The following is a 17,807-nucleotide window of genomic DNA, read 5'->3' as shown; positions in this document are numbered from 1 at the left end:
AATGAGCTGTATTTCAGGGCATATGACAGAAAATGCTAATTGCTGACACAGGGATAATAATTAATAGCAGCAAATATGGGATCATTTTAAAGCTGCCATGTGAAACCAAAAATCAGTAGTATACTCATTCACAGACTGAATTTAAGAGTGACACAGGGAAAGGCTGAGAAACAAAAAGATGCAAGATTCAGATGCTACATACTTTTGATAAAAAATAAAACCTTAAACTCATACAAAAAAAACAATGGATCAAATAAACAAAGTGGCTAAAAAGCCTTCAATTTATGCTGCTGTGTTCTCTTTGAGAGCTGTTACTTAATGCCTGACATCTGAGTCCATCTTGAGTGGAATGCCCTCCCTACCATTTGAGCTTTCCCCGATAAGACCACTGAGCAACCCCCCAACTGCCAAAAAAGGCCTGACTAAGTGGCAGCAGAATTAAATCCTGGCTAAGAATAAGCTTTGGCTGTGGGAGGATAAGGTTACCTTAACCCATGTGAGGCACCTATAATACTAGATGGGCACTGCAAAGGGATCTACCATCTCTCTGCAGCCCTAAGCTTAGCTCCCCCCGCTGGTGTTGTTTGCCACCATCCTTATACCCCTTTCTGCAATGCTGTGGAACAGACTACTACTTTATTTTTCAACCTATATTTTTTCTCCTTTTTCTGAATGAATTCAAACTGGATTATGTTGGAAAACCAATAAGATGCATTACATTAACTGAATGGGATTTTCATTTTTCATTTACCAGGTCACAATTTTATTAATCCATATTTGATTGTTTGTGCTTTCTAAAGGAATTATTCGAAGATTTTCATAACAATATGCTGGAAGCGTCTCTTGAAGGTATGTCTTTCTAAGCTTTACTCTGCTAGTTAACACTGTAGGGAGCAGAATGATTTCTGTATGACCACATTGCTGTAAGACCCAGAGAAGTGGATAGTATTTTCTTCTCTGGTATCACATTGAGCAAATCTTCTAAAAGCTGATTACAAGAAAACTGCATATTGTTGTGCCACAACTTTGCAGTTCTGCATTACAGGTTAATGAATATTTCTCACATTTTTATGGAAAGAAACATTTTACTCTTGTAACTAAAGTTTATTAAACTGTTTGTTTATACTGTATTCAACTGTATATGCAATATTTATTCATGACTACTAGTGTTATGACTTGCTCATTTATATGTATTTTTTTGTTGTTCATTCAGCTATTATACAGCTCCGGACAAACTTTTTGACCACTGCAGCTTTTTCTTTCCTTTCCAAAAAAGTTGAAAATAAAGGTTTGAGTGAGGAACAGAAGGGTTAAAATTAAGAGACCACTGCAAGTTGAATGCTTCTGTTCCTCACTCAAAACTTTCCTTTCCAACTTTTTTGGAAAAAGGTGCAGTGGTCTCTTAATTCTTTCTGCAGCTGTATATTGCTGATTAGAACGAAGTGAATGAGGGAATACTCTTGAATATGTAATTCTATAAATATAAAAAATTGAAGAGTACAATATGAACTGACAAAATATTGCAATGATGTCACATACATTTTTCTTGTTGTATTGTCATAATATTATTTTGAACAAACTTGGAAATGCCAGAGAAAACACTAAAGCCTATTAGATCAGATTTAGAATAGATTAAACGTTATTGTCATTGAACAGTATGTGTACAGTACAATGAAATGCAGTTGGCACCTAATCAGAAGTGCAAATAGGAGAGGGCAGGAAATGTACAAGTATTAAGTTATAGCCTATTTTCTCAATCCTGAACAAATCCTCTTTTGACACTTTTCGTTTTAATAGTTAATTGGCCATTCGTGAATGACATTCATACAGTTAAACTAACTAAAGGTTCTTTCTAAGTTTATCTCCTCCACAAATAGCATCTATGAACTGTATTTCTTTTGCCACTGGCCGTTTTAACAGATTATTACCCAGTAATAAGCTTACTAGTATCTACTAACTTCCAAAAGAAGTGAATTATCATAAGAATTGAGCAATTGCTAGCCAGACTGAAGATTAACTTTTCTGTGCCAGAAACAGTCACAATATAACCGTATACAGTTTCAGTTAAGGGTTAATATAACGTAACTACTGTATGTTAAGCCAGAAAATGTGTTTGTCTATCCTGACCCAAAACGCATGCACGGATGCATACTTCGAAAATCCACCGGAAACAGTCGCAATATAAGCGTAAACTGTATTATTTCAGGCTTACTATAATGTAGACTCTAACGGTTTTAGCCAGCAAAGTTTTCGTCTATACAGAATAATTCATAATGCGTACATCGCTTCGCTTGCGAGGAGATACGAACTCGGGAGCTATAGTTCAGAAGTCCGTTTCTCTAATCACTACGCTATTTAACAAGAGTTGGTTGGCCCCTCGCTCAGTCAGTCAGTCAGTCCGTAATAATAGTTGTTGGTGGTAGGTATACTGGACTCACTAAATGTTCAGTAGGTTGCTTGCATTCCACTAGTGATGGCCATTCGAGGCTTCATTACCGTTCTTCTAGCAGCAGGATATTATGCTAGCAGTGCTAACTCAGATTTTATTTTTCAAAATAAATGCCATCATTGAACTATATAAGGGAATATAGTTAACAATCTAGTCTGTGCATTTTATGCTTAATGTCCGTTCCAATGTTATTCTTGTCTGTTTTTTTTCACAGACTAGATTAACTACATTTCAATTATGGCTTTTATTGTGATAAAGAAAATCTGAGTACTGCCAGCATAATATCCTGCTGCTAAAATCACTCTAATGAAGCCTTGAATGGCCATCACTACATTCTACTATCCAGTTAGCTAAATAACTCTGTGAGAAAGGTGTTTTTGTTTGGAAGTTTGTTTGGAATAAAACTGTTTGCTTCAGTTACAAATACACATACAGTTGTGCTCAAAAGTTTGCATATCCTTGGAGAGATGGTAATATATGTACCATTTGTAAATGAACTGTGTGAGCAAGTAAAACACGTCTTTTATTTCTTATGGGTTTCACATTTACCTGTAGGTCATAACAGAATGGCACAATCATAAAACAAAACATGGCAACAAAGAAAAAAATGAACTGACCCCTGTTCAAAAGTCTGCATACCCTTAGTTCCTAATACTATGTATTGCCCCATTTACCATCAATGACAGTGTGCAGTCTTTTGTAGTAGTTGTCTATGAGGCCCCGAATTCTTGTAGGTGTTATAGCTGGCCATTTTTCTTGGCTAAATTCCTCCAGATCATGCAAAGTCTTTGGTCGTCTTGCATGAACCATATGCTTGATATCTCCCCAGAGTGGTTCGATGATATTAAGGTCAGAAGACTGTGATGGCCACTCCAGAACTTTCAGCTTTTTTTCTGCTGTAACCACTAGAGGTTCAATTTGGCCTTGTGATTAGGGTTATTGTCGTGCTGGAAAGTCCAAGAGGGTCTCTTGCGCAGTTTTCGTGCAGAAGAACGCAAATTGTCTGCCAGTATTTTCATCTTGCCATCAATTTTCATAGGATTCCATGTGCCTTTAGATTCCCTGTCAGAAGCTGTGAGGCATGTCAAGGTGTTGTCGGGCATATTGTATCCTGGCTTTTTGGTGGCATTGGCGCAGTAAAGTTGTTTTTTTTGGCAACTTGAACATGCAGCAAATTTCTGTTCAAGTATTGTCGTATTGTGCTCCTTGAAACAACCACACTGTCTTTTTCCAGAGCAGCCTGAGGTTACCTGTGGGTTTTTCTTTCTATCCCGAGCAATTCTTCTGGCAGTTTTTGCTGAAATCTTTCTTGGTCTACCTGACCGTGGCTTTGTATAAAGAGATCCCTGAATTTTCCACTTCTTAATAAGTGATTGAACAGGACGTAGCGGTACTGACCAAAAGCCATTAGCCATGTCAATCACAGAAAAAAACGGTGTTCCGGTGATAGTGAGGCAAAAATAGTAGATGTGTATGCCACCTGTGGAGTGAGTTGGGAAATGGTTTAATTTGTGTTCCTGTAGTCTACAGTCACACATCATGCACCTGTTGTTTTTTTCACCGGCCAGGTGATGGGGTATTGTTTTGTGCAAGATAATGCTTCACCTGTCAGGCATACAGGGTCCATATCCAATTTACCACGCTTGTTCTTTTTGGTGGTCCATATAGGATGGTCTTTCAAGTTTGTTGTTTTCACCTTGCTGAATCTCCATGTCACCTTTCCTTCCTTGACGTTCATTGTGGAGTCCAGGTTCATGATAACACTGAGGCCTAAGAGAGGCTGATCAAACGGACCAACCCATATCTCAGCATCAATCGTCATTTGACCAATATAAAATGATAATGGTTCAGTTTGTAGCATGTCTGTTCCCCCTCACACACATGTAGCTCTAATCTTCTTTCCGTTGTACACAGGATGTATGTGTTTTGCATATAATGTGACCATCACAGTAATTTCAGCTCCTGTGTCCACTAAAAAATAAATTGGGTAGTTGTTTACTTGCATGTTCACATATATCCCATCAGTTTTCATGTGTACTCCACTAGAGATGGGCTGTAAGAGGGGGTCTGTTAGTTTCCCTCCACTGCTTCCAGCAACCTTTGTTTTTGCTCAGGAGAGAGTTCCTTGAATTTTTGCTTTAGCATTGTCTTATTAGGATCGTTGTCCTTTTCCAAGTACCTTGGTTTCTGTTTGAACCTGTTTTGGCCCTTTTGTTCTTCTTATAGCAATCCTTCTCCTTGTGGCCAGGGATTCCACAGTAATAGCACGCCTCTTGTATCTTACTTGATTGGTTTTGAATTACTTTAGATGTGTTTCCGACCTGCACCAGCCTGATGACAGGTGGCTTAGTGACATTCTGTTGATTCATGTCTCTATCCAGTCGTGCTAGAGCATAAGCTGTTTCTCCATATGTAGCTTTATCCTAGTGTTTAGTAGTAGTTACAAATGTTTTTCTCAAATCTTCATGTATGGATTGCATCAGTTGATGAAGAATAGCGCAATTTCTTTGTCAGTGAGCCCATCATCATCCTCTATTCCAGGTAAACCACTGTGTGCAGGGGCGCAGATAGCATTTTTTATCTGGGGGGGACCAAGCTGTCAGCAATTGATTTAAACTAAATTCGTTATTTTGCGTAATTTGGGCTTTAACTAGTGCTCAAGTAGTTACTTTGCGTATTTTGGGCTAATGATTTGCACTAAAAAGCTGTCTTTATCTACTGTGGCTGCCCTCCTGCAGATCCTCACTTGACTGACTTGGGCCTGCTTTACTGTCATCAGAAATTGCCTGCAGGCCAGGAGGACAACATTTTAAATCTTATAATTTCAGTTAACCCTCTATACCTCTATAGAATTTCAAAACATTTTCCTGAGAATTAATGGCTAAAACTACTATTTAAAATGTCTAAGAATAACTCAAAATGTTAAATGTAAGTGTTAATTACAAGTTTGTTGCAATTTATAGATTAGAAATATCTTTCAAATGATGTATGACATTAAGAAATGTTTTTCATCATATTTAATTTAATTTAAGAATCTATATCCTCCGTTTCTCCGTATAATAAAAAAAAAAAACATGATTTCCTGCTATAAGAGGATGTCAAAAGTTTATGTAGGCCTTTATTTGTTGTTTGCATAAACTTTGCACCACACAAATGTACTTGTTATAATTATTTTTATAGTGGCTTACACGACAGTGAACATACTTCAGTCAATTTATACAGTACAATGGGTTAAATGATAAGATTAAACATTATTTCCTGACGCCAATAAATTGTTTGATTTATCCAACCATTCTTTTTGTGTTCATTCATTATTTGCCTCTGTCCACTCACCTAAATGCATAGTTATAGTCTCCACATTTTGCTGTGTTTGCTAAGTGCAAAAGCCTCCTTGCCATTATTGTCAGACTAGCTATTCCCCTTAACAAATCTAATCTGCCACATCTGGGAAAGTCAACAGGCACAGGATACTTACATTGTTTGGTTTTTGAAAAAACAAGGTGATTGTTTTTTGTCTCTTCATTGCCTTTATGTGGCATTTATACAGTCGATTCAGATCAGAAAATCACAGACTCAGCTCAGTCATAGATGGTATATGATCACTATGGTAACCGGTTACCGCTCCTACAGGCACGATTGAGGCACCTACCAGCTCCTCATAGGACCCCGGCGACGCGTCACTCAGGAGTCGTAGCACACATACACAGAGAGTGAGTGTAAACACTGGTTAGTCCTCTGTTTTACAGATTTCTTTCACCTTTCGTAGCGATACTGAGGGCGGGGGACGGATCAGGTCTCTATGAATCTGGGGGGGTCATGTCCCCCCCGTCCCTAGGGCCATCTGCGCGCCTGACTGTGTGTAATCACAACAGCCCTAAATAATTCTTAAAATCTAAGAATGATTCCATTGGCTTCTGAACACATCTGGTTATCTCTCCCCAATTTGTTGTGATATTTGTCAAATCTTTGACATACGCCTGTACAGCCTTCCATCCACTTCTATTATTGATCGTGCTCACCTAACAACCTTATCATGTTAGAGAATGGATTCTTGATTTGTCAAAACAAATCCAAGGAGTTGCACTCCATCCATGGGATGCACATTTTAGATGGTCTTGTAGCATTTCATAGTATCCCATGTCTTCATTCCCACCTCACAGGGATGTTTTAAATGTTTAGACCATTCATTAAGTTGTTTTGGTTCAGCAGGGTTATGATAGGTCATTAAAACCTTCTTTCCCCCTTTGTCTGGTCTCACTAACTTGGACTTCAGAGGTCTGAAATGTATTTCATCATCATTAGAATCAGCATCTGAGTCTAAAGAGTCCCAACCCGGGGGTCACTCCATGTTGGGTCCCAGATGCGTTGGCTGCTGTGATGACAATTTCATCGATCAGAACTCTTAAAGGAGGAAGTACAGAGACAAAATTCTCTTTTTTAAACATTTGCAAATAGAGAGACGCGTCAAACGCTTAAAAACATAATAATTCGAGGAATCTCTAACTTAATACATGAACAGTTCGTATATATAGAGGTAAAAGGGGTTTGGTAAGTTGCTGGCCATCTGTCTTGTCACAAAAGTTTTACCTAAAGGGAGGGCTGTCCCCCCAACTTATCCTTCCTGCCATAATGTTTAATGTTGTGTTTACCAAAAGGGGCCAACTGACCTTACTTCCCCCCAAGGACCACATTCCTAAGAAACAAAGGTCTGGCACCCTTCTTGGTCTAGGCAGGAGAACATGGTCAAAGTACCTAATAATCTTTTGATACTATACAGACGTGTGTCACAATCAAAGTAAAGATTTACATACCAGCCAATAGAAAGACAGACATTTCCCAAATGTACCTTAGTTCAAAATTTCCATAACACTGCTTTTTTCATTTCAGCTTTTGGGTACAATGAGGAGGGTGTAATCTTAACTGATGGAGGAGCCACAGTGTCCACTTTCCCTCCCTTCAGCTAGTTCAGCTTCTTTTTCTGCTTCTGTTCAGCCAACGCTCTAACATTCTTTCTCCTTCACAGCTTTCTCATGGCTATCTTTTAGAAATGTATCATTCCTTTTCCTAATTTCTGATAACACAATCAACAACCAGTGTGTTTTTTGTAATCCATCAGAAATTATCGGAATTTTCCCCTATGTTTTCTGTTTATCAGACAGATTGCATAAATTATCTTTTTCAGAAACAATGGCATATTTTAGACAGTCATCTAATTTGATGCTCTTTTTAGTCATCAGCTAATGATTTTGCCATTTCGTCCATTGCATCCCATTTTTGTTGATGGTTTTTCAATTAAAGACATTGTTTTCTTTACTTCACCTCACTTGTACAAGATTATTATTACAATTACTTTACACGTGTCGACTTGCTATCCAAATAACAAGGACTCCTAGATGAAGCTTTGCACTAAAGAGTGGCCTATATTAGGACTTTTATCATTTACCACTAAGTCTAGTAAGCACTTCCCATCACTACAGGGAATATTTCACCTTACAAATAGTGTTGGATACATATCACTCAATTGCATGTACTATCACAACATATAACCTAAGTATTGGTTCTTTATAGGGTGTAGATTTCCTCATCCACTGCCAGACGATGAGGAAACCAACTCCCAAATGGGTGTGCACTGTCAGCAATCTTCTCCTCTTGATTAACGATGGATATTGATTAATTGGATCTCAGAACAAAACCCATCCAAGTCACAGTACCAACTGTTGGCTTCTGGCTCTTTTGCAGAATAATAATGGACCCAAGTAAGGGGGAGAAGCATTCCTTGTTGTTTCCATCGCTCTCTTTTTGGTCATTCCAAATGTCTTTCTGCTTCTCCAAATAATATAATTGCCAGGTTAGAAAACCACGAAAGACGGATGACAGCACCAGTTGCCTCATTTGTAGACATTGTTTACATTGATGGCAGCTAGTTATGTATAATCAGACATGCATTTTCTAAAACAGTATTTACATCATATTGACACAATCACATGATCCTTATCTCATAAATTAGATATGCATAATGTTAGAAGAAAGATTTACTAGCAAGCCAGCACTGAAACAAAAAGTTAATTATCTCCCATTTTGGCTAGGTTTTTAGCTTGCAGCTATGGTATCAAATTGGTTAACTTTAGTGTATTTTCTTGCTCAAACTGGTGAAGAAATTAGATTTTTACAACAACCGGTTGCTGTGCACAACATTTTTGTTCATCAATAGAGAAATAGCCACATGTTCATTCAGAAACTGGGTAAGTGGGTAGTTACTAGAGCAGACCAAATAGCTTCTGTGAAGCTAATTTAGCAAACATCAAACTGGTACTCATTCAGCATCGAAAATCAACTTTAAAAAAAACAATTTAATCTATCAAATGACACTTTTAGTAGTCAGCAATTATACATCTCTTAACTCAAATGATTGACTCTGTTTGCTAATCAAATCTGCCAAAGTAAGACTCCAGATCGAATCTTCTGACTGTGGTCAAAAATCGACTCATGAAAATTGGGATTTTGCTCTGTCACATTTAGAGGCTGAATAAAAAAGGTTCCCGCTGATAATGCACTAACCAATTATATCAATTAGCTTATTTTGAATAGTATTTATGGCAGCTTTCAGATAAAAAAGGTGTGATTGGACAGCAGAGATATTAAGAGTAATACCAACGGAATTAGGATTCCGAAATTAGAGTGTTGGTTAACCGGTGTTGAAGTCAACACTTCCCCGAGTTGGTTTGTTGGAAAGGAGAATAAAACATCAGGAGTCAGGTCAATTATCGTATCGTATATCCATTTATTACAGAAGCTTCCGGAGACAAGTGTCGCCGCAAAATGTCCAAAGATCAACAGTCATACAGCTTTATTTATACTTCAAATACGCCCAAAAGATAGAGGCGTTAAGTTAGCAAAGCAAGTGTGTCATTGGTCCAATTTATGTTCTATACCTTATATGTGTAATTGCAGTACAAGCGTCATCTTTGCCCTTTGTGGTTTCTGTCTGGTGTCTATTCTTAATTCAGCTCTGTTCCAGACTATGTGTGTGTGTCTTTAACCTGTTTCCTGTTTTTGTCAAAGACAGGCTGTCTGCTCTCTTAAACTTCCTGTTCTCTACTTGTAACCTTTCAATTTTAGCTTTGATATAGACACTGCTTTATTGCTCACAACAGTTCAACTTATTCAATCAATACATCTACACCGGTTTGGGAGGAGTAGCATTCTAAAGAATAATAATAATAACTAGATTTGACCATTAAAAGTATAATTACTTGGGTTTGCTTTGACGCTTTCAAACTAAGTATCCGCCAATACATTGTTAAGGCAAAGTTAGATAAATCATACATTTTCAATGTCTGAAAAGCCTTTGAAAGCTGATATTAATGTTTTTGAAAAGTAGCAAGAAATCCTGTTTCTATGGTTACTACGGTCACCGTATCTCGAGATTGTTGAAATACTTGTTCATATTTCTTCTGTTTTTTAAATAGCTGAGAAGTAGAGGAATATATGAAATATTCATGCTTTTTGTCGATCTTTGTGGGAAAGTGATTTAAACAGCTGCTTTTTGGGAAGATATCAAAAAAAAAAAAAATGTGTTATGGGTACTACAGTTCCAGTATATCAGGTTTGGTAAGAGAGATTTAAAAAAAAAATTTTATTCAAATAGCTGAGATGGTGAGGAATATAAGAAATTCTTGAATGTCTTCTTGGGAAAGTGAGATAAACGGGAGATGTTTGGAAAATATTGCTAAAAAACGCATTGCTATGGTTACTGCAGTTGCAGTAGCTCGAGTTTGGGAAGAGATATTTTCATGTTTTTGAATAGGTTTCACCTGATTTGAATAGGTGAGATGTATAAGTACATTTACGTATATGCATGTTGGTGTTTCCGGTTCAGAAAGTACTTTCCATTGGAGCTGTTTTTGAAATGCAGTAAAAAAATAAAATTGTCATGAGTGACGCAACAATCACTGCTCAGACTGCGCTTTTGTTTACTCGCATTTAGCTCAAACAGTGTTTATATATTTTACTTTGTTTCCTTATTGCAATTGTTTGAAGAGCTAAACTATGACATTAACGAGGTAGCAAGCGTTCAAATCTTGACAAGAAGGGTTACTTGCGTACCAACAGGCAGCCAGCACTAGCAGTCATATTTTTCTTAAATAAACATAATACACACTAACACACACAAAAAAATGATATTAGCGACTGGAACATCTTACCATATCTTGGGAGAGCTGACAACTTGTCAAAATCATTGTGTAAAGACGTTCTAGAAGTTACGTCACCTGTTTGTGGACACTGCTATGACATTAATTAGTTTGTTTTTGTTTTTGTCATAGCTTTTTGTTTTGTTTTTGTTTTTGTCACGTGTTAACTATGACAGGTCTTCTGTCTGTAGCTCAAACGGTCCAAAAGATACCGCCTAATAGTGATTAATGCTATTTACACTCATTAGCATACATAAAATCAATATGTGTTTCATCATATGAAGTAGGGATAGCATAAAAGTGTAAAACAAACCATTACCTTATTATGCTAACCCTAACCCATTTCATAATTTGAAATGGGGATAGCTAAACTGGTGAAACAAATTTGGTTTCTTGTCTGTAGCTCAAAAGGTTTAAAAGATACAGCCTAATAGTTAATGAATGCTAATTAGTTTATGTAAAATCAACAAATGTTTCCCTATTTGAAGTAGGGATAGTCTAATCCAGGAATCACCAACCTGTCGATCGTGGTCGACAAGTCGATCTTGGAAGCATTTTAAGTCGATCGCGAAGAGTTTTCAAAATCTGAGAAAAAGAAAAAATATATATTTGTATTCATTATTATTTATTAATTTAAAATGCACCATGTGTGAGCTTATTGTGTGCAGTAAATGGTGTCTAGGGGAGGGAGAGGCTGTCCCATCAAATAGCCTATAGTTTACATATGAAGAGCTCTCTCTATGTTTTCGGTTCTGATGGAGTGGTGACGCGTTCATGTCTCAAAGAACCAGCAAAAGTAATGATTATGAATATGTAAAATATTTCAATGAGACGTTTTAATTGTTTATTAATAAACAAATGTTTTTTTTGTGTCGGCTGCAAAGATGAAGTTGATGATACTGACCCGCGAACTTCGCAGAACGAGCCAGAGAGAAATGCACATATAATATGGATTAATAACTAATTTTCATACAAAAAATGTATTAGAATTAAGATACAATTAATACAAAACTAAATTTGTTTTAAAGAAAGGCTTTGTGCTTTCTGTTTTTCACATTGAATATACAGTATGTGTGTGGGGAGAGAATCTCATCTGAGCCCCCAGATTGAGGGAGTATTGCTTTGAAATCTGTTGGCTAAATTGTTAAAAAGAGGTCTTTATGTTGTTGAAAAAGGGAAAGAGAATCAGTGCTGTACATTATTGTTTTAGGCCTGTAATTGATTGTTTATTGAGGTAATGACTAATGATTAGTAGTAGGTCTGTAATTTTTGTGAACATATTTTTGAAGAATTAAAGGATGACTGTTGTCATTATATTTTGTATGCTAGTTGCACTTACCTGAGTATTTCAATTTTTAAGTGTTTGAAATATGTTTTAAAAGGGAAAGTGAAACATTATTGGCTTAGGCCTGTAATTAACTGATTGTTGTGTTTATATATGAGTAATAAGCCTGTGGAAATACTTAATGTTATATTACTGTTGAAAATGTTTAATTATAGTTGACAGTTTGTATTGTTATATACTATTTGTATAATAAATATTTTCCTAGTGACTTACAGGCAACAAAGAATGCCAAACTACATTGTGGCATTCTTGTGGTAGATCTTGGTTTACATTTGTGGTAGATCTTGGTAGATCTTGGTTTACATTTGGACTTGGGATGTGATCTTAGGCTTGAAACGGTTGGTGACCACTGGTCTAATCTGTTGATACAATGTGGGTTTCATGTCTGTAGCACAAACAGTTCAAAAGATACTGCCTAATATTGTTAATGAATGCTAGTTATGCTAATTAACATAAGTAAAATTAAAGTGGGGATAGCTAAACTGATGAAACAAAGTTGGTTTTGTGTCTGTAGCTTGAACAGTTGAAAAGATACAGCCTAATAGTTAATTAACCCTAATTATGCGAATTAGCAATAACAGTTTCATAATTTGAAGTTGGGATGTCTTAAACATGTCAAGCAAAGTGGTTTCATGCCTGTAGCACAAACAATTCAAAAGATACAGCATCATTCTTAATTAAAACAAATTATGCTAATTAGCATCTGTAAAATCAAGAAACGTTTCATCATATTAGGTGCGGATAACCTAAACTTGTGAAACCTGTACCTGTGATACAGCCCAATAGTTAAATACATCTAATTACACTAATTAGCATACGTAAAGATAAATACCAGTAGTTTATGTGTAAAATCAATAAACGTTTCATCATATAAAGTTGGGATAGACCTAACTGGTGAAACACAGTTTGTAGCTCAAACGGTTCAAAAGATTAGATTAGATTCAACTTTATGCTGTTTGCGTCTAACCAGAAGTGTAAATAGAGGAGTGCAGAAAAATGTACATGCATTATGTATATGCATATACAAGTAGAGTGTATAGATGTGCAATTAATGCAAATGCATTACATATGGCAGTGGAACATTTTCAAATTTCCTGAAAATGCATCACACTGCCTCCGCCTGCTTGCCTCTTTCCCATTGGGCATCTCCAGGTAAGTGACGCACACTCACCCGGCCATCCACGTAATGTAAAAGGAAACATGAACAATTGAGAGCATTCTGACAAACTGTGCCAGCTGACCGAAAGGCCCTGCAACGGGACCTGTGTGCAAAACTTCGTCAAAATAGCCTCAATCGTTTGTCCTCTGTTTGTGCTGGTTTGTGCCGTAAACATTTTAGTTTGTGCTGCTATAATTTTATGGATATTAAATAATATTTTATAGGTCATTCTGAGGTCACTCACCCCCCCAACATCCTCCAAAATCAACGAATATAGTCTTGTTTGTTTGGGCTTCCTTTGTGCCGGTATGTGCTGTTAAAATTTTCGTTTGTGCTGATGCAGCGTTTTATATATTAGACATTTAATTTTAGGTGTCACCAGCCCCACAACCAGCTCCTCAAAATAGGCTCAATCATTTATGCTCCGTTTGTGCCGCTGAAAGGTTTGTTTAAAGCACAAACGAAAATATTAAATGCACAAACGAAGCACAAAAAAAGAGACTATTTTGACCGATACCCTATAACTAAATGTCTAATATTTAAAACACTGAAGCAGCCCAAACAAAACTTAGAATTGCACAAACCAGCTATATTTTTATGGGTGAATTTGGGGGGCTGAGTGACCTCAGAGTTATCTATAAAATATTTAGGAGTATTATCTAAAAAATGACAGCAGCACAACTGGAGCAGAAGCGATTAAAGATATTTTACCTGTGTAAAGATGGTCCCCGATCCAGCGCAAAACTACTTCAAAATAGGCTTAATCGTTCGTGCTGGTTTGTGCTGTAAAAATTTTTGTGCTGCTATCATTTTTTAGATATTAAATAATATTTCATAGGTCAAATTCATTCAAAATAGGCTCAATCTTTTGTGCTTCTTTTTGTTTAGTGGAAAGAGAGTAAAGCCAGTGGTGACACCTAAAATGTTATGTCTAATATAAAATGCTGCATCAGCAGAAACAAAACTTTGAACGGCACAAACCAGCACAAACGAAGCACAAACGAATTAGCCTATTTTAATTCAATTTGGAGCATGTTGGGTGGCTGAGTGACGTCATCAATAAATAAATGTCTAATATATAAAATACCAAAGCAGCACAAACAAACATTTTAATGGCACAAACCGGCACAAATGAAGTACAAACAAACAAGACTATTTTGTGGATTTCAGCGGATGTTGGGGGGCTGAGTGACTATTCTTTAATATCTATAAAATTATAGCAGCACAAATGAAAATGTTAATGGCACAAACCAGTACAAACGGAGCACGACTGATTGAGCCTATTTTGCTAAAGTGTTGCATTGGGTGGGGGACCATGCAGGTCCCTGCAAAGGGAGGTGAAAATGTTAGTTAATGGGAATGTAACTGGTTATATGAGTGGAGCAGAGCCCCTTAGAGGGGCTTTAGCTCCTAGTGGTTTACCCTAGCCGCGGCCGTACTGAAAACTCATCATGCAAGATGCGACAGCTAATCAGGGCACCCCTGCCCCTATATAGGACCCGTGAGCCCAGAGAACACCCTCCTGAGTTTATTCAGCATAACTCGTGGGACAGCAGGGCAACAGGTCTAGGGGGGCTCCGCTCCTCTCATATAATGGGAGTTACATTCCCGGTAACTAACTTATATGCCGTGTAGCTCCGCCCCCTTGAGGGGCTTTAGCTCCTAGTGGTTCACGTCGGAGCGAACGAGCCAAGGAAGTACTCGATGCCGGACCAACCAGCATGACTTGCAGGGTTCAGTTAAGAAACCGTCCCCGATAACTGACGAAGTCAGAGAAGGAATGATCGAATGCGTTGATGACGAAAATACTCCCCCAGGGCAGACCTATTAACACATAGGCCACCCCAGGAAAAGAAAGGATGTTGAACTCAAGTGAAAGGGAAATGTATCTGTTCCACATAAAGCACAACAATAACTCACGCTCCACACATGCCTGAGAATACAGACACAAAAAAAGAAGGCGGTGCTAGAGACGAAGGCCTGTAAGTCGATAACTGTACAAAAGACGGGTTAGGTCTCAGCGTAGCACAGAGATTGCTCACTCGCTTAGCAGAGCACAAAGGCAGTCTTAAGGGAGAGCAACTTAAGAGAACACTGCTGTAAGGGCTCGAATGGGGGTTCACAGAGAGTGTCCAGCACATTAGCAATGTCCCATTGCGGAGCGTCCAGCCTGGCCACCGGGCACAGACGGCGCATACCCAAAAGGAAATGGCGGAGGAGAGGTTGGCTGAAAGCAAAACCCTCATGGAACACAGAGATAGCCGACGCGTATCCATGGATAGTCGAGGGGGACCTATCCACATCAAAGAGATACTGCAGAAATGACAGGATCTCCTCCACAGGGCAACATGAAGGGTCAGATGACCTCCGCGCGCCCCACATCGCAAACATTCCAGCGAGTGGAATACATTTTGGACGTAGATGCTGCCCTGGCAACCTGGATAGTGCAGACTACCGCAGCAGAAAGGCCTCTGTCCCGTTCAGGAGCCAGACCATGAGGGTCCCTGACAGCGACGGCGGGTGTAGAATCGAGCCCTCCGCTTGGGAGAGTGCATCCTGCCTGGACGGAACCGCCCACAGGTGTGTAGAGAAGTCAGCCGGCAACTGAATCATCTCCGGATACCAGATGGCCGTGGGACGATCGGGTGCCACCAAAATGACCCGAAGCCCCTCCGAAAGGAGACCCTGAGGCCAGGGGTGGTCCTCGTACAGGTCCACCCCGATGTCCAAATGGAGGCACCACTTGTCGTAATGAAGGCCACCCCGAGGCATTAGGTCCACGCCCACATTCAGACGGCCCAGAATGTGAGTCGCCGCTAGGGAGCAAAGGTGGGCATGCGCCCATAGCCAAAAATTAGTCACCAACCAGTGGAGAGCAAGAGACCTGATCCCCCCCGGTGATTGATGTAAACAAACTTGGCCTGATTGTCTGAGCGAATCAAGACATTGCAGCCCCTGACCGGGTTTGAGATGTGCATCAGCACCAGTAAGGCTACACGCCTCCGACAGCCTGACCCTGACACACACCGCCCCATCCGTGGAGAGAGGCGTCTGTGAAAACCTGAACACACTCTGACACCCTGCTCCAATATTCCAGGTCATCTCACAGGTGTGCTGGCAGAGACATGATCCGGTTCTGATGGTGCACTGGGTCGACCTGTTGGCGAGCGAACCAGGTCTACAGGCTACGCATGTGCAATAGGCACAGATGGTCAACTGTGTGCACTGCCACCATCATGCCCAACAGGGACATGATGGCCTGAACGGAACGTCTGCAGGGCTGATGACACAGGTTGAGGGCAGGGAGCAGATCGAGAGCCTGCGTGTCTGAAATGCGCGCTCTCATTGTGCATGTGTCCATGATCAGACCCATGTAAGAAACCTGCTGGGCTGGTCACGGAATGCTCTTTTTCCAATTCATAGCGAGTCCTAACTGCGTGAGAAGGGACACCACTCGGAAGGTGTGTATCTTGGCTAGCTCCAGGGACAAGGCTGGAATCAGGAGATCATCTAGATAAGCGAAATTCGTGATGCCCTCCCTGCATAGGGGCTCTAGCACCGTCTCCAAGAATTTGGAAAAGGTGCACGGAGCCAGAGCATAGCCGAATGGGATCCTCATATAATAAGCATCCTTGAGGTCTATGCTCGAACTGAAATCTCCCAGACATCCAACAGGCAAGTAAGTAGCGGTGAGCATACGGAGTCAAGTTCAAATTAAGTTTAAATTAAATTAGATAACCCAGTCTGATATTTCGATCGAGCCAGGCTGACATAGTACAGTGCTAACGCCACTCCCAATAATGCTCTGAGAGAGGAAGAGCATGCAGTTGAGGGGCGTTTGAATTCCCTCTCTGCCCCTACCGCCGCCAAGCTTGACCGGTGTGGAAGAAAAACAGCCCAAGGAGGGTAGAGAGAGAAAGGGATGAGAAGAAAGAGCAGGGCAGGGAGGTGAACTTGAGTTCACATAACATAAGCCAAGAGCACGAACAATTAGACCATGCTGCTGTACAACAGGCACAGTCCTCTCCCTCATAGGAATTGAAAGTTGCACCCTGAGTGGGAACACGATGCTAGGGGGACACCGAGCAGCGCCAGCAGAGATCAAGGGCTCAGTGGGAACAAGTAGCAAGACGGGAGCAAGAGCCGACAACGTTACCTGGCGTTTGAACCTGTCATAGCGAGCAGATTGAGAACCGACTACAGTTATATATGTAACCTCCTGTGAAATTTCAGGATGGGAAAGAGAGGAGCCCGGGCATTTGCATATGCGAACGTTTCAAGGCGGGAAAGAGAGGAGCCCTTCATTTGCATATGTGGACGTTTCGCTGAAGGCGAATGGCCGAACTCCTAGAGGAAATACATTCGGGACTGGCCAGCAGTGGAATGAGAGACATCTCTGAACCCGCTAGCTGGCGCTTAAGTCTATGGGAGGTGGCGGGTAGAGAGGATAGAGCAGTTATACCTATAACTCACTTAGAAAACTCACTACCCTGAACATTGCTAACATAGCTCTTACCATTACACGGGAAAGGGAAGGGAATAGCGCGTGCACAAGCCAAATCATTAGAAAACCTGTAGGATGCAGAGTGAAAGTGAGGGAGAAGCCGAGGAGCAGACATAGAGACAGAGAGAGCGCTCGCTGAGTCTCTAATAGCCACAGAT

At 39.7% G+C, this 17,807-nt stretch overlaps 1 protein-coding gene across 1 annotated transcript in view; it reads left to right on the top strand.

Annotated features, from left to right (window-relative positions):
- The first annotated feature begins 545 nt into the window (after positions 1-545).
- si:ch211-266g18.10 (trichohyalin) overlaps positions 546-17,807 on the top strand; it is a 139,789-nt gene continuing 122,527 nt past the window's right edge. The window contains exon 1 of the mRNA XM_034297417.1: positions 546-849. Within this exon, the coding sequence (XP_034153308.1) occupies positions 828-849 (22 nt within the window). The 5' untranslated portion in view covers positions 546-827. The remainder of the gene's footprint in view (positions 850-17,807) is intronic.

The sequence above is a fragment of the Esox lucius genome, chromosome 15 (assembly GCF_011004845.1).
Source record: "Esox lucius isolate fEsoLuc1 chromosome 15, fEsoLuc1.pri, whole genome shotgun sequence".
Lineage (NCBI taxonomy): Eukaryota > Metazoa > Chordata > Actinopteri > Esociformes > Esocidae > Esox > Esox lucius.
The sequence above is the reverse complement of the archived record's forward strand: the minus strand, read 5'-3'. Positions and strand labels throughout refer to the sequence as shown.